Source organism: Phocoena phocoena, chromosome 19 (assembly GCF_963924675.1).
Source record: "Phocoena phocoena chromosome 19, mPhoPho1.1, whole genome shotgun sequence".
Lineage (NCBI taxonomy): Eukaryota > Metazoa > Chordata > Mammalia > Artiodactyla > Phocoenidae > Phocoena > Phocoena phocoena.
The window spans coordinates 22901213-22924013 of NC_089237.1; the positions used below are offsets into that span (position 1 = coordinate 22901213).

Below are 22801 nucleotides of genomic sequence, written 5' to 3' on the forward strand. Positions count from 1 at the left end.
CAATAGCTGCCCCCGCGGGCGCGCCGTCGGCTTGTTTGGAAAGCCCGGGGGCGCTTCGAGGTAAAAAGGTCAGCGCTGGACCGGGGTTTACCTCGGCCTCCTTCGCCCACCCTAGGTCCTCGGGACTCCAACCTGCCGCTCCCGCCGCAGCCCTCCCTTCCCCGCCTCCCCCTCGGCCCTTTCGCCTCGCCTCCGCTGCTGTCCAGCGCCGGAGACCCGGGAGTCTCCGGGAGCCGGGTAGACGGCACTTCGGAGGCGGGCGGCTGCGGCCAGAGTCTCTCAGCCTCCCCGGCTCCCGAGCCCCGACGTCCCGGTTGGGTGGGAGGGCGCCAGGCTGGGAGCGGGAGTGGGGGGGTAAGCTGTGTGTCAATCTGAAGTTTATCGAGGGACCTGTCCTCTGACTTTCTCTGAGCAAGAATTGGCGGGGAGGGGGACGATGCACAGCCTCCGCAGCACATATTAATATTTACCGAGGCACACTCTATGCCAGGCCTCGCTCTGGATGTGGGGGACGCAGAAAGGAGAAGGGGTAGTGGGCCCTTTGCCTCCCCCCGAACTTCCTCCTCTTTTCACACCCTTTTCTGTTCTCTCCAAACAGATCCGGTTTTCTTCTTTCCTGCCTTCCTTTCAGGACCCTCTCTGAACTGTATCCTCCCCACCACCTTTTCCCTCCAGGTCTTCCCACATTCCTCCAACGACCTGAGGGCTGACACGCTGTCAGATCTGGAAACCTAGGGCCCTGTTCTGCTTAGGCCCCACCCAGTAAGTCCTTCTCTTTATCCAGCTGAGCTCTTAAAGCTCAACTCCTTCCAGCCCAACCAGCCTGCACCTACTCTTTCCTCATCTCTCCCCCTGGGCTCTTGGAGAGGGCCTCCTTTACCCTTAGGTGGAGGAGTAGAAGAGGCGGGAAGAGGGGAAAACACACTTTATTGAAATGAGGTAGCTGGAAGTACAGAGAGAACCCGATTGCTTGGGGCTCAGGTTTCCAGAAAGAGTGGTGCCTCCACTGTCTCCAAGGTTCAGAGAAATGCTTGCTGCTGGTAGGAGCTCTCCCTGCACCTGGGCCTCCCTGGGCTGTGCCAGGGGTCGGGGTAGAGATGAGGAGGGTCCTGGCTTTTCCAGGAGGCAATAAATAGGGGAGGAACTAGTGGGGGCGTGCCTGCGCCTTCCTGGTAGAGGCTTGCTGGGGTCCAGCCTCAAACAAAATTCCAGAAGTCTCCGAAGTACCAAGTTCCAAAACACTTTGGTAGCTTAGAGATGAGGTCGCTGGTGGGAGGGGAGGCAGGTCTCAGAAAACAACCTCTGGAGGCTGCTAGTGCAATACAAATGTGCCAGGTGGTGGTTAATAGGCTTAGATTGGCGGGGGGGGGGGGGTGCTTTTTGGTCTGTCACAAGGCAGCTGGTGCTATTGTAAGGTCTGTGGTGACTAGAAAGATTAAGCATTGGTAATATGCCTGCACCCAAACACCTCCCACACAAGAAACCTCAAGGCCTTCTCTCTGTCCTGGGCCTAGAAGGGGGAGTTAGGATAAGAGTGCATGAGGAGAGTCCTCGAAGCTCAAAGGCACTGGACTGAACAAATCGAAGTTGGAAGGGAAAGGAGAATCCAGGAGGTTGGGACTTGCTTCCGCCCCGCCCACGTGCTGATCCCTAGATTAAAGGCCGAGGGAAGCCCTTCCCTTCACTCTTGACAGGTTGGGTGTCTCCCATGCCTCTGGTCCTCCTGTAGGGTCCCCAGCCATCAGCACCTTGCCCAGACCGGAGAAAAGGGGTCCCCCATTCCTCCCCAAAGCAGCTCTAAACTGGCGCCCCAGCCTTGGTGAGGATCGCCTGAGTAGTAAAGCCGAGGCCCAGGGTTAGGGAGAGCGGAGGAGAGGGCTGGACGGCGGCGCTCGGGTGCTAGGGAGCCCCGTCAGTTGGCAAGTTTAGTTCAGGAGGTGACGGAGCTGGGCGAAGCTTCCGGGGAGGTGCACGTGGACTGGTCGGAGGCGTCTCCAGCTGCCTCCTTGGGACAGCCTGAAGGGGCTGGGGGCACCCGGCCTCCCTCCCGCTCGCGCTTCTTCTGCTTCATGCGCCGGTTCTGGAACCAAATCTTGACCTGCGTCTCGTTGAGCTCCAGGGTGGCGGCGATCTCCACCCTCCGGGCCCGGCTCAGGTACTTGTTGAAATGGAACTCCTTCTCCAGCTCGGTCAGCTGCCGCGTGGTGAAGTTGGTGCGGAGGCCACCGGGCGCGCCCAGGCCCAGCTCCGACACCTTCGCTAGGGGCGGGGCGAGAGAAAGGCCACGTCAGTTCTCTCACCTCTTTCTCCTTCCCTTCCCCTCCCCCCGGCCAGCTCTGCACCCCCATTCACCATGCTGTCCCGCTTCAGCTCTCGAAGCACCAAGCACCCCTCCAGGTGATCTGGATCAGCCTCCCCACGCTCCCATCCCCCATCCCTCCGCAGGACACCGGGTCCTGGGCCTGAGCTGGGCACACAGATCCGGAAATGCGGGTATGTGTGGAGACTTACTCTTAACGGGAACCGGGCACTCACTGGGTGGGGAGACCCCACCTGACCTGAGACCGGGCAGAGCGCTCTTACCTGCCTCTACCCGGAGGCGCAGAGACAGGAACCCAGCCCAGGACACCTCCGTGCAGAAGCAGCAGAGCCGCTCTGAGCCCCAGAGAGGGGGTAGCCACCTCTGAGCCCTACCTGTCTTGGGTGGGTTCCTCTTAACCTTCATCCAGTCGAAGGTCCGGGCTGTGGGGAGGCTGGTTTCTGACGGGCAGGGTGACTCCTTGTCCTCGGAGAGGAGCTCAGCATAGGCCGGTGCAAAGTTCCCTGTCTGCTCGTTCCCATAAGGGGGCTGAGGCGGAGGGTATGGCCCCGGGCCCGTCCCAGCAGTTCCATAGCCGTCGGACAAGGCCCCTAGCTGGGCCCCATAGCTTGAAGGATGAAAATAGCCTCCATCTCCTTCCGGCTGGCCCAGAGGGTAGTACTGAGAAGGCCCGTAGCTGGGGCTGCAGGCAGCCGGGGCGTACCCCGAGGTCCCGGAGCTGGGGAAGGGCACCCCTAACGCCGAGGGCGGGTGCTGGGCCGGATAGCCTGAGTTCTGCTGGAGCGCGGGGCTGGGCAGCCCCCCACCATAGCGGGTCTCGCCTGCATAGCTGTCAACAGAGGGAGCCGAGCTGGGGGGGAAAGAGGTAGGGGCGCTGTAGGCGCTGGGTGCCCGGTTACAGAGTGGGTACTCTAAGAAGGAGTTCATCCTATTATAGTCCATGCGTCGAGGCCGCAGGAGGGTCGGCCCGTTTGGGGGAGACACCCTCTTGCCCTACAACCTTTCCGCAGTATGTCACAGCGCCGAAGCTTGCATCCATGGCCTAACCCAGCTCGCCTGGGCCAGGGCTCCCCCAGGAAGGGGGTAGGGAGTGGGGGTGGAGGGGCGCATGTGATCTCTCCCAGACCAATGGGCGCAGCGGGCCAGAGTTTGGCAGCCCCAGCGCCCATCCATCACCCCCCGAGCATTAGCATGACAAAGACACTTCAATCACCGGCAGCCCATCCATCTGAGGGTGACGTGGAAGCGTCAAAAACATCTTTCTTCAAAGACTTTTGGAAAGAAGGGACCAGAGGGAGAGGGGGGAAAAGTTAGAGGAATATTCAGGACTTTCCCCCCCTCCCAACCCCCAAGGCCTTCAATAGGCTCCTAGGTTATTAGATTTGGACAAATTCAACCCAGCTGCCCTTCATTCTTCCCACCCCCCCCCCACCCAAAGGAGCCTTCCCCCCCTCATCAAGTCTGTAGACCAGGAGATGGGGAATCCAGGCTTCTTTGCTCAGAACTCCCGCTCTGAGTTTCTTTCTCCCAATTTGGGGTGATGGGCTAGGACAGCCGAGTGAGGTATGTTATTTTGGGCCAAATGGATGACTGTGAAGGAAGAGGGTGCAAAAACACCTAAGGGTGTGAGGCAGGGCCTAGAATCTAGAGGAAGAGTTAAGTGAGGGGTGGGAAACTGGCATATCAAGGAGCAAGACAAGATGACAGAAATGTGGAGAGGATGAGAAATGCCCCGCTCCTCTCTCCATCTCTCCACATAACCACTCTCTCCTCATTCACACATGCATTTCTCTCCCTCGGCTTCTTTTTATATTCTCTCTGTCTCAATCCATCTCTCTGTTCGTCCATCTCTCTCCATATTTATATTCGTTCCCTACCTATCCATCAACTCATTTCTCTGGATGTATTTATCCTCTCTCTAGCCATCCATAGCTGTAGCTGGCTCACTCACTCAGACTCAGATAACGCCCTGTCTCTCTCCAGAGAGCCACAAGGAGCACAGAGCTAGGTAATGTTTACTTACAGGTGAAGAGGAGGGAATTTTTATTCTCTTTCTGAAGTGATTAAAGCTAGTGTAGTGCATTCTTCTGGTTCCTTCCTACCCCACAGCACACACACCCCCCAAGCCTCAAATCCATAAATTCAATACCAATTACATCTTAAAGATGACTCAAATTTCTGAGAACTTTCTAGAATAGGTCAAAGGAGTTTGCTTAGAGAATGGGAGCTTCAGGCTCAGGAGCGGAGTCTCACGCCTTTCTGCTCCATGTGTCTGTTGGGTTAGGGCTGGGGGAGGGGAGGAGAACAGGAAGTGGCTCCTTCACTCTATTCAGACACGGATGGAACTGGAAGGGAAGCTCTTAGGTAGAGCCCATTGATTCTCCTCCTCCAGACTCCGAGGACAAGAGCTTGGCGCAATCTAACACCCACGCTCATTTGTAACCTGTCAGGGTGTCTGCCTGGCCGGAGGCCTGGGGCCGGGGCTAGGGCAAGTCCAGGAGGGCAAGAGTTCAGGGGAGGATCTCTGTAAACAATTGAGCTGAGGAGAGGAAGGGGAAGCAGGTGGGACAGGTCCAGAGAGGACCCTCAAAACTTCTCAGGTTTCTCTACCCCAAAAAGGGCAGGGTGAGTACTCATCCCTCTGCAAGGAGGCCCAAAGTTGTCCCTCTCAGTCACTGTGTCGCTCCCTCTTTCTGTTTCCCAGTCCCCTCATTTTGCCTGTCCTCTCCTACTTTGTGTCTCTATCACCAGAATCACAGTGCCTTTCTCTTTTCTTAATAACTGTAAGCCTTGCTTAGCCCTCAGCTATGAAAGAGCTTAGAGCATTTCACAGGACCCCTGCCCCCTCCCTCCTCACGTGTACTCTGCTTCAGACCCTGCCTCAGAGCAGGACAAGTTGGGGGGAGGGGACCAGCTGGCAACTCCTTTAAGAGAGATGCAATGGGGGAGGGTGAGAGAATGTTCAGTGCAAAAGGATGAGGGCGACAAAGGAAAGGAGAATTGAGGTGGGGGGTGGGGGCGGCCTACAGAGGGATTGAAGAGAAAAGGAGTGCTGAGGTGAGAACAAGATTTCTTTCTATTTCCCCTTTTGGGTTTGTAGATGCTCCCAACAGTTTCTTCTCACTTTAAGATGTTCTCCACAGAGGCATTTGGAGAAGAAGGAAGTAGGGAACCAGGGTTTCTCTTCAAACCCCAAATCTGAGCTAGGTCTATATCTGACCTGGCTGTCCTGCTTCTGGGAGACTTGAGACTCCACTTTCCACCTTTCCCTCAACCCAGGGAGAACCTCCTCCCCTCATCCCTCGCCCTCCTAATTAAGGGAACAATTTGAGGTCTAAAGGGGGAAGTAAACTCCAAATCAGTTTAATAAAAGAGTAGAAATCATTCTGGGAGTTGGGGAAATGCAGTCTCCCTAGTAACAGCTGAAATCACCAATAGTCTATTATAAAGACTAGAAGGAAGGGGGCGGAGAAAATGTGCCTCAAGTTATATTGTCAAGGGCAGTGGTTGCTTTGGTCTCAGCTCTCCCAATTCACTCTGCTCTCCAATTCATCCCTGAGCCTTGCTACCTTCTCTTGTGTAGCAGAAAGATGAAAACTTTTCAGATTTCCTGGTGGCTCTCCCAGCCCCAGCAGAAAAGACTGGGAGAAAAAGCAACATGGGACCATAGGTTCCCAAGTCTCTTCCTCCTTAAAAGAAACTCCACTGGCCTCTGGCCTGCGGAGAAACCCTATGGAGCCTGGATTCCTTGCTAAGCCCACAGCTGAGTGCAACACAAAACAAACAAACAAACAATGTAATCCACATCTGGAGTAATCTATGGCCTATAGGATTATCTGGTTGACCAAATTAAAGTCACCAGAGATGGTCTGGGTAGACCCAACACCAAAGTGAAATATAGCTGATTTCCTCTTTTCTATAATCTATTTAGACATATAGGAGAGCAAGGAAAACACAGGCATGTTTAGTACTGAAATGATCTTTGAGAGATGCCGATCCCTGTACCACTAAGGCAGGGAGACCATTCTAATCAGAATGGGGAAGTGTTAGAAGTTTGCACCTAGTTCTGGCCTTTTCTATGGAGGAAGCTGCTTTAGCTGGGGGCTGGCAGGAGCAATCTAACAGTTCTTTCATTAGGCCCTTAAGTGCCTCTCTGCCTGCTCTCCCCAGCCCAGATCTTGAAGACCGAAGTCCGAGATCAAAGATTGGAACTTAAGAATTTAAAAGATATTCAGGGTTATAATTTTTTTCTCCATAAGAAATGGTTTCTTGTTGCTGTTTTGGGGGAGGATGCAATCTGAATTCAGTGCTGTTTGTTTTACTACAAGCTCATTAAAATGTCACAAATCTGGTTGAGAACCATAGACTATGAGTGGTGCGTAATGTACTGGGAAGACTATTAGTTTTGGGTCCAGAATACTTGAGTTCAAATCCTTGCTTGGCCATTTCTTAGCATTATGATCCTGGACAAGTTCCCTGGTTTCTCTGAATCTCAGCCTCAGCGAAGAAGAATGGGTTTAATACAGCTTACTTCACTGCATTGTTAGTAGGAGTAAAGCAAACAAGAAAATATAAACCATAGAGAACTCTATAAGTGTATGATATTGGCATTACATGCACAGTCTGAAATAGTGAGTCAGTCTTCAGTTTTTTAATATAACTAGCCTATTAAAATATGGAAATATGTGATAGGGAAATAGCACCTGTGCTATATGTTTATGTAACATATCACCATACGTTGTACAATATGCACTTTATCATATGCACATTTCATTGAGAATCAGAAGGCTGGCTCCGTTTAGGCAAAGGATTTTCTTCTAAACTGAAGAGTTTTTCTGAAAAGTAAAGCCTAATATTGTATAATCTATAACACATCTAAATGATTAAAACCGCAGCAGAAAGATTTGAGGTTGGGTATTAGCCAGAACTTCCTAACCTTCCAAATTTTGGAGAAAAGTTTTCTAGATGTTTTCTCTCTTCCCTTGAAGGGTTTAGCTTAGAAACTGTCATTCCCAAGGTAGGGGCTGAACCTGACTTCTGTGATGTCAGAATAGGATATAAACTTTCACCTGGAGGGAAAAGTAAGTCAGAGAGTCGGGATGTTTCTAAAAGGAAAGATTAGAGAAACACGAAGAATTGAAATAACTTTCTACTTAATTGGGTCTATCCAGGTATGGCGGTTGCGGCCAAAATACCCGCAGTGGAGAACTTACTGAACACCCATCGAGCTGAATTTGTATCTGAATGACTGTCCAGACTGTGATTTTTCTGTGGTGGTTGGGAATTAGAGAAGGTTTTAGGAAGGCACTTTTACTGTTGACTCTCTCCTCAGAGGAGGAAGCAGTTTGTTAGATCTCCTTCAGGCACCAAATATCTGTCTCACCACTGAGTGTGGAGAGGGATGGGGGTGGGGGAGCAGGAGGGCCGAGCTGGGCTGGAGAGGTCAGTGGAGCATTTGGGCCACACCAGCCATAGCAGGTGAAGGGAATGATGTAGGGCCGGAGAGTCTCCTTTCTGCAAACTGAGGACATGTACTTGATAGACCATATTTCAGGAAGATGTACAGTGGGGCCAGCGAGTGTTTGTCAGAGACCTGGAGGAAAGGTGGGCAGGGGGTTCAGCAGAGCTCTTTAGGGAGACCCAGAATTTGTACCTATGCTCTGATACCCTAGCAACCAGATAAAACCTGACTACAGGGGACTTTTAAAGTCTAGTACACTGGGAATTCCCTGGAGGCCCAGCGGTTAGGACTCCATAGTTCTGCTACAGAGGGCAGGGGATCGATCCCAGGTCCTGGTCCGGAAACTAAGATCCCACGTGCCTCGTGGAGTGCCCAAAATAAATAAATAAACATTTAAAAAAATAAATAAAGTCTAATACACCATGGCAAAGAAGTTTGGTGCCTCTTTTTGTATAAAACGTCCTACTCTCTTTCAAACAAGGGTAAACATAACCAAATGCTGGGGAAGGTGGCAGAGAATGAAAGCCAGGGGAAAGGTTGGCTAGGACACTTTTTTTTGTTTTGTTCTGTTTTCATTTATTTTTATTTTTTTAATTAACTGTTTTTAAAAAGAAAAGTTTAATTAAAGACCAAATTTAGTTCAGAAACAATGTTCATCAGGCAATAAATCAAACACCCTGTATAGTGGACCGGAAATTCGATTTCTCTGCTGCCTTTACAGGAGTAGCATCACAAAGGTGAAACCGGTAGCATGTGATGCTCAAGTACTTGGTTCACACCTCGCTGAGTGTCGTGTCTCCAGCTCAGGGCACATAGTGGATGCTCATTAAACACCAGGAGGAAGTGACTCTGGGGTCTCGATGGAGGAGTGAGAGTCAGCCTGCAGGATCCCGAGACTTAAAAGGGCCGACCCTTGAAATAAAGAACACTGTCTAGCTACAGATGGTTCAGAGCTCCCTGTACGATGCTTATTCTCCTCTTTTAGCCCATCAAAATTTGCATTCTTGGTCCCCCTGCTGTGGGAAAATCCAGCATCGCTGAAGTGTTGTCCAAATACTACAAACTGCATCACATTAAATTGAAGAATGTCATTTCTGAAGCCATAGCAAAACTGGTCACACTTTTAACTACTTTACTGGGAATTTTTAGGACACTTCTTAATACTCATATTCATTGAATACCTGGCACCTGGCACACAGCACTACAACCAGTTACATGCTTGTTGAAAAGATTTCTCTCCCTGCTTTTAAACAGTGATTGGGGCATGACTGTTTGTGTAAAGATACAAATTAAAATTTTGTTAAAATGGCTGTACCAGATACTTGGGAGGTGGGTTATCATCAAACATCAAGAGTCACCACCTCCATTTAAAAGCACGTGATAGCAGCCATAATAAATATTTGAAACATTGTTTGTGAAAACTAGTGAATATACTTTTGGCATATACGGATGCAGAGAACATTAGCGGCATTTAGTTCTTCCATTTATTTTATAGTTGGAGAAACTGAGGTCCGGAAAGGGGAAGAGACTTACCCAGGCATAAGTTAAAAAAAAAAATTTAATGACTCATGGTTATCATGATTGCAAATAATTCCTCAATCTAACGGTCTTTTGCTTTCACCACAATATTAATGGGCCATTCTTCTTAAAAGAATGACTCACCAAGAGCAGGGCAGACTGACCAGCAGCTTTCAGGACTGCACTGAAGCCTTCCCACTCCAACCACAGCCAGTTTATAACCAGTCTGTGCCACATACCATTCAAGAGGAGTCCTGCCCCATCAGGATAGGATAAGTGAGTACAGCCACCTGGCACTGCCCTCTAACCTGCCATCACTGGGGGGTCTGCTGCCTTATCTGGGAAACCATCCTCTTCTCCTTCCTTCTCCATAGCCAGCCTGGAAAACTCAGGTTAAAGGGGATGACCCTAGAGATGAAACAAGGAAAAGGAGCTAATTTGGAACACAGGCATCCTGAATCCTGGCCCCTTATGAATCCTAGGTTGCCAGGCATTCCTTTGAATTTAAAATTGGTTGGGATAGAAAAGAGGAGTCATTTCCTTTTGGAAATACCTTGCCTCTTTGTTCTGCTCTGGTGGCATCAGAGATGGTGAGTTTCGTGAAACATGGGACGGAAGAAAGAGAGAGAGGCTGTGTGTTGCCTGTAAAAAGAGTTCTAATTCCTCTCTAATAATCAGTCAAGGGAAATGCTGGATCTCCTGATTCCCTGAATTGGTTGCTTCTCACCCCCAGGACACACAAAGTACCTAGGTCTAAACAGGTAGATCGAGCCTTTCGTTGGGCCCTCCACTCACTTTGGCAGGGAGGATCAGGGAATGATGCAGCCTCAGGCAGGAGCTGAAATTCAGTGCCCTTTGGGCCACTGGTTTGGGTTGGGGTAGATTGGAAGGCAGTGGCCAGGTAAAGTGGGTCAAAAATTCTTAAGCATGGGAGGAAGGCAGGAAGAAAGGTGGCATTATGATCCAGCAGTACTTCTCAAACTTTCATGTGCCTATAGATTACTTGGGCATCTGCTGAACTGAGGTTTTAATTCAGAAGATTTGGAGTGGGGCCTAAGATTCTGCATTTCTAACTATCCCACAGATACTGCTGATGCTGCTGGTCCATCAAGTCTCTTAGAGAACCGGAACCTCAGAGGCCCCTGAGTACTGCAGACCAAGCCATGATTCCAGGAGGTGAATTCTCTCCCGCAGAGCAGATCCTGCATTTTTGGCATTGATCAAGGGTGCTCTCCGTTTGACCAAAGAAAGCCGGAAGGTGGGCAATCAGCAAGGTCCTTCTGATATTCTTGCTCTTTGCTACAGCTGAGAGAGCATTTTTAACTAGACCAAATTATCTAGTTTGGCTGTCCACAGAAATCAAAACCCCAGCTGAAATGTCTTTATTTTGTTGGCATAGAGATAGCCATGTGCTGTGATTTTAAAGATGTTAAACGCTGTCCATGGGCATATTTTATGGAGGAATAAACACACAGCCCAATGAGATGTATAGTGTGGTTTTAATATATTATATGTTCACTTATTTATGGGGAAAATAAACACACAAGCCAATAAGCTGTGTATTATTACTTTAATATATTGAATTTATTTCATACCTATATATTTTATGAGGGAAAATAAACTAATAAGATACATGATATCATTATTAATAACACATCTAATTGTTCTATATTAATTTATTTATGAAAGAAATAAGTTCAATTTAATGTGACATAACATTATTTAATGCAGGAGGTGAATTCTATATTAAGACAGTTTAAGGGATTAAATTCCAGAGGAATAAGATGTGTGTGCTTCCCACACTGAGGGACCAGGTTAAAAAAATATGCAAGGGCCTGTCTAGTCCTATATGTCACGACCTATGTTGGCTCCTGGCTTTTCCTGACAGTTGTTGCCTCTCGGTGCCTGGTACTCCAAGTCCCCGTCCTGCTGGTTCAGGGGAAAGTCTGGGAGGCCTGGGAAATAAACTGCTTTTCAAGAACGGCAGCATCTGCTGGGGAGGTAGCCCTGCGGTGTCTGTTTCTGAGCCCGAGAAATATTAAATAAACCTAAGGAGGATGGATGGCTTTCCAGGGCCCTTTAAATCTCCACGTTCCCCGGAACAAACCAGGAGGCAGATGGGGCGATCGATCCTTGCTTCCTGCTTACCGGGTTTGCAAGAAGCCTGGCAAGGTGCGGTGGGGGATAGGCGATAGTGTTAAGATGGCAAATGAACTTGTGGGCAAAGACAGGTACGTCTGCACTTGGAGAAAGCTCTGGCCGGGCATCAAATCCCAGAGCGAAGGATCAAAAGTCAGATTCGGCTTTGGCAGACCCGGGCCAACAAGATCCGCCGTTCACCCCCTCCCACTCCCACCCCCTCGTGGACTCTCCGTCCATCTCGCGTCCTTAGCATCCGTTGGGCTGATTTTTTTAAACAATACAAAAACCAAAAGGAGGCTCCCTGGCTCCCTTTCTTCACTGGCATCTGGACGATCCGGACAGGCGAAGGTGGGTGCGGGGACGGTCCCCGGGGCTGGCCCCGCGCATCCCGAGGCGGCTGTCATGGCGGCCACAATCTCTTCCCTCGCCCTCCCTGCCGCCCGGCCCCAGCGCCATTTTGAGCATCTTCCTTGCTTCCCTGTCTCCCTCCCACGTTCCTCGCTCCTCCTTCGCTTCCCGCAGGCCAAGCGCCTCCCAACGCAGCCCGGGCTTCCCGGGGCTTGTCGCCCGGCAGCTCTTCGGACGCTCCTCCCAACTCCAGGTGCCTTAGGGTGACTGAGGGGCCCGAAGGGCATTGGTGCCCGGCCCCCGCTACATTTTCCACCCGGTCTCTTTTCTTGTCCACTTGGAGGTCAGTTACCATCCCTGGGCACAGGCCCTGCTTCCCAAGAAAACCCCCGACCACACTCTACTCCTTGGCCCTGCCCACGACCCCAGGAGTCGGGTGCCCAGGCGTCCTGGAAAAAGCTCCCCCACCCCGCTTGGGGCACTGAGGCGAGAAGCCTAGGAAACCCTAGGATCCCTCCCAATCTAGCTGCACCTCTGCGCCTCCCACAACGACCCCGAAGCCTCTTCTCTTGGCACCCACTTCAGTCGGCAGCGCACCCTCTCCCCCTACCTTTATTTTTAAGCAGAGCCAAAGGCTATCTGTTAGGGGGTGGCAACAAACGCCCACTCTCGTCAGAGCTGCGGGCGGCCAAATAGGACCCCTTTTGTACCATCCGGGCTTAGTCGGCCCAGGGCCAGACAAACCTGGCGCTGGTCCTGAGGGAGTGAGGGCCGGCCTAGGGGGTGCGGGGAGGAAAGGGGCTGGGTCCCAACACAAACACTCGTTTTCGTATCATAAAGACATTTATTTAATCTATGAAAATAATGTACAATAAATACTTTTCCCTTTTCCTATTATTAAAGAATTTTAATAAATAATCTACGATCTAAAACTTAAAAAAAAAAAGGAAAATAGGTTCCTCTAGTTCCTTTTAAGAAAGCACACCCCCGCCCCCGCGCCAGAGTTTAATTATTCCTGAGATTTCGTTGGAAGGACTCTACCAAACGGATTTTTTCTGTGTGATTTTTAAAAGACGCCCGAGTGCCCAATATTTTAAAGAGAGAAGAAAGGAAGTGGATTAAACGGTAATTCAATAATACCTGAATTTTAGCAAAACACATAAAGAAGTCTACCCGGCTTGGGGAGGGGATCCTCGGCAGCCGAGGGGGGCGGGGGTCGAGGGCCGGGAGGAGGAAGCGGGTTATTAGAACTGCAGGTCGATGGCACAGAGGGTGCTGGTGAAGAAGTCCAGCTCTTCTTCGGAAAAGGGAACCGGGCTGTCAAGCGAGCCCTGGAGGCTGGGGGAGAGGCCTCCGGACAGCTGGAGACAGGAGTCGGCCGCGAAGAAGCTGAGGTCGGGCAGGAAAGGTGAATCCTGCCGCTCCGGGAAGACGTCTTCTGGCAACGGCTCCGACCCCAGCCCTCCCGCCCCGCGCAGCGCGCCGCCCGGCCTCCGCGCGCCCGCGTCCTCCACGCGAGCCGCCAAAGGCCGGGGTCCCGAGGCGCTAGGAGGCCCCGGCGCGACCTCGGGCGGGTGACAGCAGGCTTCCCGCGCCGCCTGCGAGGCGGTGGGGCGGCCCGGGCTGGCCACGGGCTCCTCGGCGGGCTCGCCGGTGTCCTTCGGCGCGCCGGCGCAGGCTGGCTCCCCGTCGGGCGGCTCTCGGTGCTGCGTCTGCCGCTTGTGCTTCATGCGCCTATTCTGGAACCACACTTTGACCTGCCTCTCGGTGAGGTCCAGCAAGGCCGCTATCTCCACGCGGCGCGGCCGGCACAGGTACTTGTTAAAGTGGAATTCCTTCTCCAGCTCCAGCAGCTGCGTGTTGGTGTAAGCAGTGCGCAGCCTGCGCGCCCCGCCGCCCGCGGCCTCCTGCAGTCCCGGCCCATCTGCAGGGAAAGCGGGCTGGGCGTCAACGCTGGCCGTGTCCTTAGTCCAACCTCGACTTGGTTGAAATAAAAACGACCCCATCAGCCCAAAACAATAGCAGCAGCACCGCCGCCCTTACCGCTTACCAAAGCGGCTCGCTCCCAAGGCTCTGGCCTTCTTTCCCGTCCCTCTCTCGCCTCCAGACTCGGCCCGGGTCAGGGCAAAGCATTCAGAGAGCCGCCCACGAGCCACGCATTGGGTAGGAAGCTGTTCCTTTCTCCCCCAGAACCTCAGAGCCCCCTCCCAGGTCCTCTGAATGGACCCCTAATTTCGGCACTTTCCAACTCAGCCTGGGGAGAGGGTTCATAAAGAAAGATTGTTCCTCACCTCCTTTCCTCCCTAGCTCCCTAGGTCTCAAATTCCCCCTCTTCTCCTAGAGCTGGGGTAGATGGGACCGAATCTTTTCCTGCCTCCAGATTCGACCCCAGCCAACAACACTCCTCCACACAGATGAAGGTGAAACCTCAATCAAATCCCTTTCTTCTAGCAGAAAAAAAATGCTCTTCCCCAACCAGCTTCCAAAATCTGCTGTAGAAAGAAAAGAAAAAAAAAAGTGCAGGCAGCGGCCAGGCCTGAACCCCAGCGGTCTTTTCTGCTTCCTCGTCCCTGGAATCGACGGGGGCAAGGAACCCCAACAGGCTCGCCAGCTTTTCTACCTCCCCCGTCGCCCCTTCTCCCCCTTTCTTTCTAGCTGCCCCTCACCCCATCCCTACCGCGCTTACCGACCTGCGGGCGATCCGACCCCGGAGGCCGGGACGGAGGAGGCGGCCGGGGGAGACGTGGCGGATTGGCTGGGTTTCTTGGCGGATTTCTTCTCTTTCATCCAGGGGAACTCAGGAGCCAGGGGGGCAGCGGGGAACGGCGACGGCGGCAGAGCGGGCCCATCTTCAGCTCGCTTTTGGCTCCCGGGTCTCTGAAGGGTGGAGGCGCCGGGCTGGAGGCTGGGGAAGGTTTGCTCGAAAGGAGGAGGAGGAGGAATTAATGTCGACTCCTTGATTGATGAAGTTTGAAATGTCTCCAAGACAGCGGGGAAGGAAGTCAGACACTCGGCGAGCGATGGCTGGCTGTTTATAAACCCAATCTCCCTCTCAAATTCAAAATTCATGGCTTTCAATGGTGGGGGAGGGGGCCTGCTGGGGGGGCGTCAGGAGGGAGGATCGGAAGGGACCCCCCCTCCTGCCCCCCCCAGGTCTGTGTGATGGAGCGATTTTGGGAGGGGAAGATTTTGCTTTTTTTTTAAATTTTGGGCCTTTATAATTGTATATTGCTGATAAATACAAGCGTATGGGGACTCTCTCTATTAAACCCAGGACTCCGGCGAAATTGCAGGGAATTCATGGTCACGGGACCGGCCTTGGCCAATCGCTTGTCTGGGCCTGGTGGAAAACAGAGAGCGTTATTTGCTTTAATTGATTCAAAAACTGTAGAGGACCATGACCGGGACACCATGAGCCCCCCAGTCCTACACTCCCTCTCCGCATGACTCACTTTCTCCAGAAAAGCTAAAGGAACATTTTCCTCATCCCCTTCAGAGGATGGGAGGTTCTGGAATCCCAGGAAACAAGAGAACCTAAGGGAGAAATCGTCCTCTTCTGCAAATATTTTTAATAGAGTATATTAAAGCTTTCTTTACAAGGCCAGCAGCATTCTCTAACCCTCCCCTCCCCCCAAAAGGAAGCTGAGTGAGGATCTCGACGTGAGAGGAAGAGGTAGTAAAAAGAGGCTTTCGCCTTTGGGAAAGGTCGGTGTTACCGTGCAGTAAGGAAGAGATTTGCAAGCATCAGCAGCGCTATCCCCAACCCACCCCCAAAACAACAGATAAATCTTGGGAAATCGACAAGCACTCCTAGGCTGACACAGAGGGGTGAGAGAGATAGTGAGGGGCCCTTTTGCACCTCTGGCCTACATAGCTGTGTGGTCTCAGTTGCCTTCTCTGCCCAGCGTTTGCAGCACTACCCCTGCCCCTACGTCTACCTGCCTCCTCACCTGGAGGCATGTGCACTCCTATATGACACCCCCGACAGACAGGGTCTAAGATGTATATGCACCCACCCACTCAAGCCTCAAGCCTGGATCTGCATCTCTATCCAGCAACAGGAGCAAGAACCAAGGTAGCCACCGATTTCACTTAGAGAACTCTCAAACCCCAGGTCAATGTATGGGGTGGAGGTGGGGCTTTTCCCTCAAGGAATCCCCCTGCCATTTTTGCCATTGTATTCATTAATATCCCTGACAAGGTAGAATTCCCTAAACATGGAGGGGGTGAAAAAATAATGACCACTGAGATGATATTCCATTTCTGGCCCCTGGGGGGAATTGTTGTTGTTTATTTCTTTTCAGAGGATCAAGATAGTGTGAACTTTAGGGAGTGCTGTAATTTACTGGGGGGAAGGGATACAGGACTCAGGGCCCCAAGCAATCGGTGGGAAACTAGATCTCAAAACAGAAAATGAAAAGTCGATCTGGGGTAAGATTTTTAAATAAGTGGGTCAGAGGGACCGAGAGGAGATGAGGCGATCAATCTTAGCCCCCTGACAGCTCCCTCGGATGGCATCAAAGAATTTGGCTCTTTGGGAAAGCAGAGGGAACAGCCGAAATTCCACATCCCTTTAAAAGGCCTGGGGATAGGGGGTGTTAGCAAAAGAGAAGGGTGATTCTGGGAGAGCAGGGAAACAGATGGGAAATGGGGACAGAGGAAGGGCGCTGGGTTGGGTGGAAAGTTTGTCTGGAGAACTCCCACGGCTCTGGCCTCCCCTCCCCCCCCTTGCTCGCTGCCTCCTAGCAAGAAGGAGAAGGCTGGTTAGCAAGAGAAATGGCACCTCGGCCGGGAGCTGGAACTAGAAACTTTCTGTCAATGTAACAGACGCGTGGGTGGTGGTGAGTATTCATCCGCGTGGGTGGTGGGTGAGTAAAAAAAGACAGAGAAATCTGAGGAAAAGGGTGGGGTGGAGGAGAGCCAGGAGGAAAAAGGGGGAGCTGGAGGCGAGGGCTGCAGGGCAGGGGGCGGCAAGCTCTGGAGGGTTCAGATCCAAGAGAGCTGCTCTGAAAAACTGGGCAGACTCGCCAGAGACGGTTAGTTGTGTCCAGCTCAGCTCCAAATAAAGTAATTTTTGCTACTTGGAGGAGGGGATGGGGGTGGGAGTGGGGAGTAGGCAGAGAAGAATCTGAAGAGTAGTTGTCTGGAAGTTGTGCAGTGAGGCCTGAGAGGGTTCTCCCTCCGGCCACCCCCTTGGAAAGCCCTGCAAGTTTTTTCACAGCCTCTCCGGCTGGCTGCAGGGTTGAGCGCTTCTCTCCGCAACAACTCCGGCTGCCCCTGCAGGAAATACGGCTCTCTCTAACCCTGCTGACAGATTTTATGGCCAGATTAGAGAACAGCAGAAAACTTGGGTGTTAAAAGGGACCAAGAGAACCTTCCTCCCCCGAGACACCGCTTCCCTGCCCCCTTGTCGTGCTGTGAATCTTACAGCACAGATATCTCCCCCTTCACCAGATAGTTTCCCCTTCCCCCTGCTTAGCTAGGGCCTGAAATCCCTCAGAAGGAAGGGTAGGGGACACCAAGCCAAGGCAGCCCTTATTTTTCTTGTTTGCAGTGACAATTTCAAGCCAAAGCTCTGTTTTTCAAACTTGAGCTAAACTCTCTGACTTGGCCTGCCTTTCTCCTGCTAGATAAATAATCTATCCACTCTACCCCCAGAGCCAAACATGGCGCTTCACCTAGTTACATCATTCAGAAGATGTTACTCAGGGAAGAGGAAGAGAGAGAGAAAGACAGAAAGAAAGAAAACCCCTCGAGCATTATTTGATCCCAATCAAACTTTGCATGCTCTTATGCCTTTAAATTATAGCCTGACCCAATGCTAAACTGCTTGCTGCTTAGGTGAGCCTAGTCCAGTTAAAATCCTACTTGGTGGTGGTGGGGGGGAGTGTAGAATTCAGGTTGCTTTTTTATTGTTATTTATTGTTGCATAAAGACTGTCATTACTAACCTTGGACTGCCAGGATGCAACATAAAAATGAAAATCAGCTCTCGCTTTAAGGCTGAGGGCCTGGAACGATTCTCACCGACACGCCCCCCCCCCATCACTATCAACAAATATATGCTCCTAATTAAGCAATGCGGGCGCATCGCTTACAATTAGAATTATGCAACTCTTCAGCAAGCAGCCATCGCTCCTCTTTCAACGAATTAGCTCCATATTTCAGCCGCCCTGTCTCCTCGCTCTTATCGGCTCCAGCGACGCGGCAGTGACATTTCATCTTTGACAGACTCTCTCTATCCTCGCTCCAATGTGATAAAAGTTTTATGGAACCACGACTAAGAAATGAAGTTTTCCCAAGGATCGTGGAAACAGAGCAGCACATTAGCCTGGGGACCATTTTATTTACGCTTGGATCCAACAGCTTCTCCTACCCTCCTCCTCTCCCCTTGCCCTGGCAGTGGAAATCAAACACGCCTCCTCTCCCTCCGCCCTGAGTTTTATTTAGTGATTTAATTTCACTTTAGTTTTAAGGTTTGACCTGAGAAGTCTAGGCCTCAGATTTTTTTTTTAAGATTAATCATTTTCCTTTGTTTTCATTTTAGACCCAATGGTGGTTGGGCTTCGGGTCACGTGACGACTTCTTTGTCGCTCCGGAAGAGAACTGTGAAGTTTAGGTTGGGTGTAAGAAGCAGTAATGGGCCAGGTTTTTGTTGTTGTCCATAGGGTGGGGTGGGGTGGAGGGGGTGGGGGGGCGGTGAGGAAGTTGTGGCCAAAGAAGCAAAAAGACAAAAGACCAATCAATGAGAAAAACTGAGAGGCAAAGAAGCCAAACAGAAAGATGGAGAGGGAGCGCCCAAGTCTCCTGTCCCCCCCAAACTTGTTACTTAAATCTTAGCTAAAGAACTTGGCAGAATGTTCCAAGCTTGTGTGAGAAAAACCAAATAAACCGGAGACACAGATGGGGGAGGTAGGCGCCTGAGCAGGGGAATAAAAAGGCCAGGATAGGGTCTTCACCATTCTTCCCTTGGGGGAAATCGGGCAGTCAGCCGCCTGCTGCTCTGCTATCTAAATTGGACCACCAGGACAAGATAAAATTGATAACAGAAAGTTTATTCAAGAATTGTTTGACAGACAACCCTTTTAAGTAAGGAAAAAAGTAACTACAGAAGAACAAAGAAAGTTCCAAGAGGGAATTAACTAATTCTACAAATTCAGGACTATACAGTGACAATTAGGAGCTGAGTTCATGCCTTTTAGAACTAATTACAATTGCTCATAAGTACGAGTTTAACATAAATCTACAGCTCTTTTCTAGAGTACAATATAACTAAAATAGCTGGTTTTACATGACAGGGAACACAACATCCTTTATAACAAGTAAATACTAAAAAAAGTACAATTTTTCCTTTTTCCTCATATAAATACATAATGTAGGGGGATAAATAATACAAAAAAGGAAAATATTTTAACAGGCTATAACCAATAAATATATATGAAAATGTTCACTAGAACACACACTTTTTGAGCAATGCTGGACTCCTGCAGGCCCAGGCATCTCTCACAGTTGTTTTTATATCCATTAAAATGTAAACTCTAAGTGCAACAAAAGTGTCCTGTCCCAGTTGAGCAAGGCACACAGGCCCAGCTGCAGACCCCGCCTGGGACAGACAGTTTGTTAAAATATACCCTGTTTTCACGTTAAGTCAAGAGAGCAACGGAAGAAAAGAAAAGCGTAGAACCTCGTGTCACCGACTGCTTTCTGTGGAGAGAGGGGGATGGACCTGGAGCTGAGACGCGAAGCAGCAGAATGGGCAAACCTTCAGTCCTGACAACTTGCCTGCCCTCACCTCCCAGCTTTGCCACAAAAGAAAAAATATATATATATATTTATAATATAGACAGCTCTGACTTTCAGGATCTCTCACCATCCCTGAGCCCTCTGAAGACTGTAATTGATGGGGGCGGGGTATAGATATTAATGTCCTAGAGCAGGAAAAGTGTGGGACTAGAAGTGGAGGGAGTGCCCAATCAACCTCAGATGGATTGACAGAAATTTGAGGATTCAGGGAAGTGGGAGGGGTACGTGCTTTGTGCCCTTGGTTTTGAAATGTGTTTTAATTTTTTTTTAAAAAAAAGGAGAATTGCCAGGAAAAAAAAAAATCAAGATTTGGGGGAATTACCCACATAGATGTAAGGTAAGTTGGTTGGTTGGCTGGTGATGGCCTAGCCATCTTGTCTGTTTTTTAAAATGTGCTTCTCTGCGTTGTTTCCCTATCTCCTCTTTCTCTACCCCACTCTCGAGGGTGCAATTCCAACTGGGTATTGCTGGAGGCCTAGGATTGATAGGGTCATCTCCAGTCTGCTGTAGATTCCTTTCCAATGGGTGGGCAGACGGACTTAACAAGAGCTGCAGGACTTAAAAAGCAACTTCTCAGGCCAGGAGAAGGGGAAGGAACTCCAGGCCCTTTCTTCCCGGGAAGCCTGGCTGCCACCTCCCTGCCTCCTCTTTCAGACCTCCAGGCTGTCCCGCAGAACTCCACAGCCCCCGCCCTTCCTGGGTCTCCCCCACCCCAGGACCTGCCCCTCAGCCCTCCCTCTTCCATCACAGGTGTGTTAACTTGGGCGCTTCTTGGATTCTACCCTGAGGAGGAGGCGCATGGTGAGAGGAGAGGTCTGTGTAGGTGGGGTGGGGGTCGCAGGGTCCGTGATGCTGGCTGGGGGCCATAGGAGGCGCCCCGTTGTAGTCCAGGTTCCCCGAGGGGTGGTGGGAAAGGTGGTTGAGGCCGTAGAGGGAGGGGCCGGCAGAGGGCGGCAGCGGATCCGCGTAGCCACCCCCGCCCACGTACACCGGGCTGCCCTGCATGGTGGGCGTCCCGTAGGCGCCCCCGTTGGCTTGGAGGACATGAGGCTCATAATCGGGCGCCGGGGTCGGGGGGTACTTCTGAGGGGCGCCGCAGCCTTTGAGGGGGGGCTGGTAGTTGGAGGGCAGCGCATAGGCATTCTGGTGGGCTTTGCCGAAGGCGGGCGGGGACGGGCTCTCGTAGCTGGGGGTCATGGAATGCAAGGCGTTCATGAAGCCGGCCGTGGACTGCATGGGCTGCGGGGGGCTGCCAGCGGGGGAGGGGCCCCCCGAAGACGAGGCCAGGCCCTTGGCCTTCTGGTCCTTCTTGTACTTCATGCGCCTGTTCTGGAACCAGATCTTGATTTGCCGCTCGCTGAGGTTCAGCAGGTTGGCCATCTCCACGCGGCGCGGCCGGCACAGGTAGCGGTTGAAATGGAACTCCTTCTCCAGCTCCACCAGCTGCGCGCTGGTGTACGCCGTCCGCGCCCGTTTGGACGCCGCCGAACCCGGGGGGCTCTTGTCCCCTCCCCCGCCGCCGCCCCCGCCACCGCCACTGCCTCCGCCGCCGCCGCCGCCGCCGCCGCAGCCCTCTGCTGGATCCGAGGGGGAGGGGTGGGAAGGGGAGAAAATGAAATAAAAGATAATTACTGAACACGCCGAAATTGAATGCATCGTTTCTTAATAAATCCAGGCCTGGACTCGGAGCACCCGCCGCCCTCCCCTTCGCGTCCCCGCCTCCTCCTCTCCACTGCCCCCCCACCCGCCCGTCGCATTAGCGGACACTCTATAATAGTGGCATTTATTAAGAGACCTGTTCGCCTCTCGCTGCCCCAGCTTATGAAAATTTGATCATGTCACGCAGACAGAGCCGCATGGCCATTTATTTAGGCCTGGATTTTCTCGCGCATGCTTCCTCCCCCTTATTCCCAGTTCCAGGTGTGGAAGACACTCCTCCCACCCCCACCCCCACGCCGCCCGGTCCTGTGGACCCGGCAGGTGCCTGAGGGGAATCCCGGGGTGGGGGGGAGTCTGGACATTCTGGGCAGGGCGCGGAAATGTGGGGCTAAGAGGCTGTAGTGCCTGGAGGCCGGGACCCCTGGCCGCCCGAGCGAGTGATTAATGCCCACAGTAATCATCCTTAATAATAATCAATCGTTGATGACTGCGTCTACTGGCAGCGTCTGACTCTGCGGCCTTGCGAACGGCTGAGGCCGAGCACCTGGACTTCTGGACCTCTCAGAAGCTCAGGTGGAGGGGGCTGGAGGGAGAGGGTGTTGACGGGGTCAGGGGTCATCAGGTGGGGGGGGGGGGCACGGGGAAATGCGCCGCTAACGCCGCCGCCTGGGCGCCTAGGGGCTGGGTGCTAGAATAACAGTGACATTCCTGGCCTGGACAAACGCTGACGACGAAGAAGCCAGAGAGCCGGTACCTGTGCCAGGGGAGATGTTTTTCAGCTTGGACGTTTGCCTCGACTCTTTCATCCAGGGGAATATCTGTTTGGTGAGGGTGGAGTTGGAGCCGGGACCGCACTTGGGGGGGCCGCTTTTGCTGGGGCCGCCCCCGTTACTGCTGTTGCTAGTGGTACTGGTAGGTGCAGCGCTGGGCGGGGGTGAGCCGGGCGGGGCGGGCAGGGGCTCGGGGGCCAGGCCGGGCCTCATGCAGCTGCCGTTGAGCTCCTTGCTCTTGGTGTGCGGGGCGGCGTTGCCCAGGGACTGCAGCGAGCACGCTGAGCGCTGGTAGTCACCCTCCAGGTGCGTGGCGGCCTGGAAGGGGGGTTGAGGGGGACCGTCGTAGCCGAAGCCATTGCTGCCAGGGTACGAGGAGTAGCCTCCGAAGAGTGCGGCCGCAGCGTTGTCGTAGTAGGTGGCTTTCTGCATCGCTGGGCGAGGCCCGGGCGGTGGGTGGCAACTTGCAAGGGCCTGATACCCTCACGACCGGACATTGGCACCCCTGGGGTCACGTGGCTCGTCGGACCCCCCTCCCCTTTCTGCCCCCCTCCTCCCGGGGTCTGTTCGTAGCGGTTGACCTGCGGGGTGAGAGAAGAGACACAGGGGGAGAAGAGGACTGGGGCTCGAATCCATCTTAGGAACTGAAAAGGGAACTGACATCAATAGGGTTTTTCTACTCCCCCACCCAACATCTTCACAGCAGATGCTGAGGCCACTTCCTTGACCTGAAATGGATTTTTCTTATTGCAACGCTTTAATTTTAAAAGAAAAAGCCTAC

At 52.2% G+C, this 22801-nt stretch overlaps 3 protein-coding genes across 3 annotated transcripts; all 3 read right to left on the reverse strand.

Annotated features, from left to right (window-relative positions):
- Window positions 1-1930: 1930 nt before the first annotated feature.
- Window positions 1931-3262, reverse strand: HOXB1 (homeobox B1). The gene is made up of 2 exons (XM_065897466.1): window positions 2695-3262; window positions 1931-2259 (listed from the first exon to the last, which is right to left on the reverse strand). The coding sequence occupies exons 1-2, from the start codon at window positions 3260-3262 to the stop codon at window positions 1931-1933; spliced, it is 897 nt and encodes a 298-aa protein (XP_065753538.1).
- Window positions 3263-12617: 9355 nt separating this feature from the next.
- On the reverse strand, window positions 12618-14858 carry HOXB2 (homeobox B2). The gene is made up of 2 exons (XM_065897374.1): window positions 14480-14858; window positions 12618-13713 (listed from the first exon to the last, which is right to left on the reverse strand). Exons 1-2 carry the CDS (start codon window positions 14856-14858, stop codon window positions 13034-13036), a joined length of 1059 nt encoding a protein of 352 aa, XP_065753446.1. The 3' UTR covers window positions 12618-13033.
- Window positions 14859-18822: 3964 nt separating this feature from the next.
- Window positions 18823-22516, reverse strand: HOXB3 (homeobox B3). Its single transcript, XM_065896875.1, has 2 exons — window positions 22005-22516; window positions 18823-21168 (listed from the first exon to the last, which is right to left on the reverse strand). Exons 1-2 carry the CDS (start codon window positions 22450-22452, stop codon window positions 20336-20338), a joined length of 1281 nt encoding a protein of 426 aa, XP_065752947.1. The 5' UTR covers window positions 22453-22516; the 3' UTR covers window positions 18823-20335.
- Window positions 22517-22801: the final 285 nt, after the last annotated feature.

Excerpts from the sequence above, each read along its gene's own strand:
- HOXB1 (XM_065897466.1), bottom strand. The coding sequence starts at position 3,262 with ATGGACTATAATAGGATGAACTCCTTCTTAGAGTACCCACTCTGTAAC. Across the intron at positions 2,260-2,694 it reads GAGGAACCCACCCAAGACAG|CGAAGGTGTCGGAGCTGGGC; the intron begins GTAGGGCTCAGA and ends CCCCGCCCCTAG.
- HOXB2 (XM_065897374.1), bottom strand. The coding sequence starts at position 14,858 with ATGAATTTTGAATTTGAGAGGGAGATTGGGTTTATAAACAGCCAGCCA. Across the intron at positions 13,714-14,479 it reads CGGGGTCGGATCGCCCGCAG|ATGGGCCGGGACTGCAGGAG; the intron begins GTCGGTAAGCGC and ends CTTTCCCTGCAG.
- HOXB3 (XM_065896875.1), bottom strand. The coding sequence starts at position 22,452 with ATGCAGAAAGCCACCTACTACGACAACGCTGCGGCCGCACTCTTCGGA. Across the intron at positions 21,169-22,004 it reads AAACATCTCCCCTGGCACAG|CAGAGGGCTGCGGCGGCGGC; the intron begins GTACCGGCTCTC and ends CCTCGGATCCAG.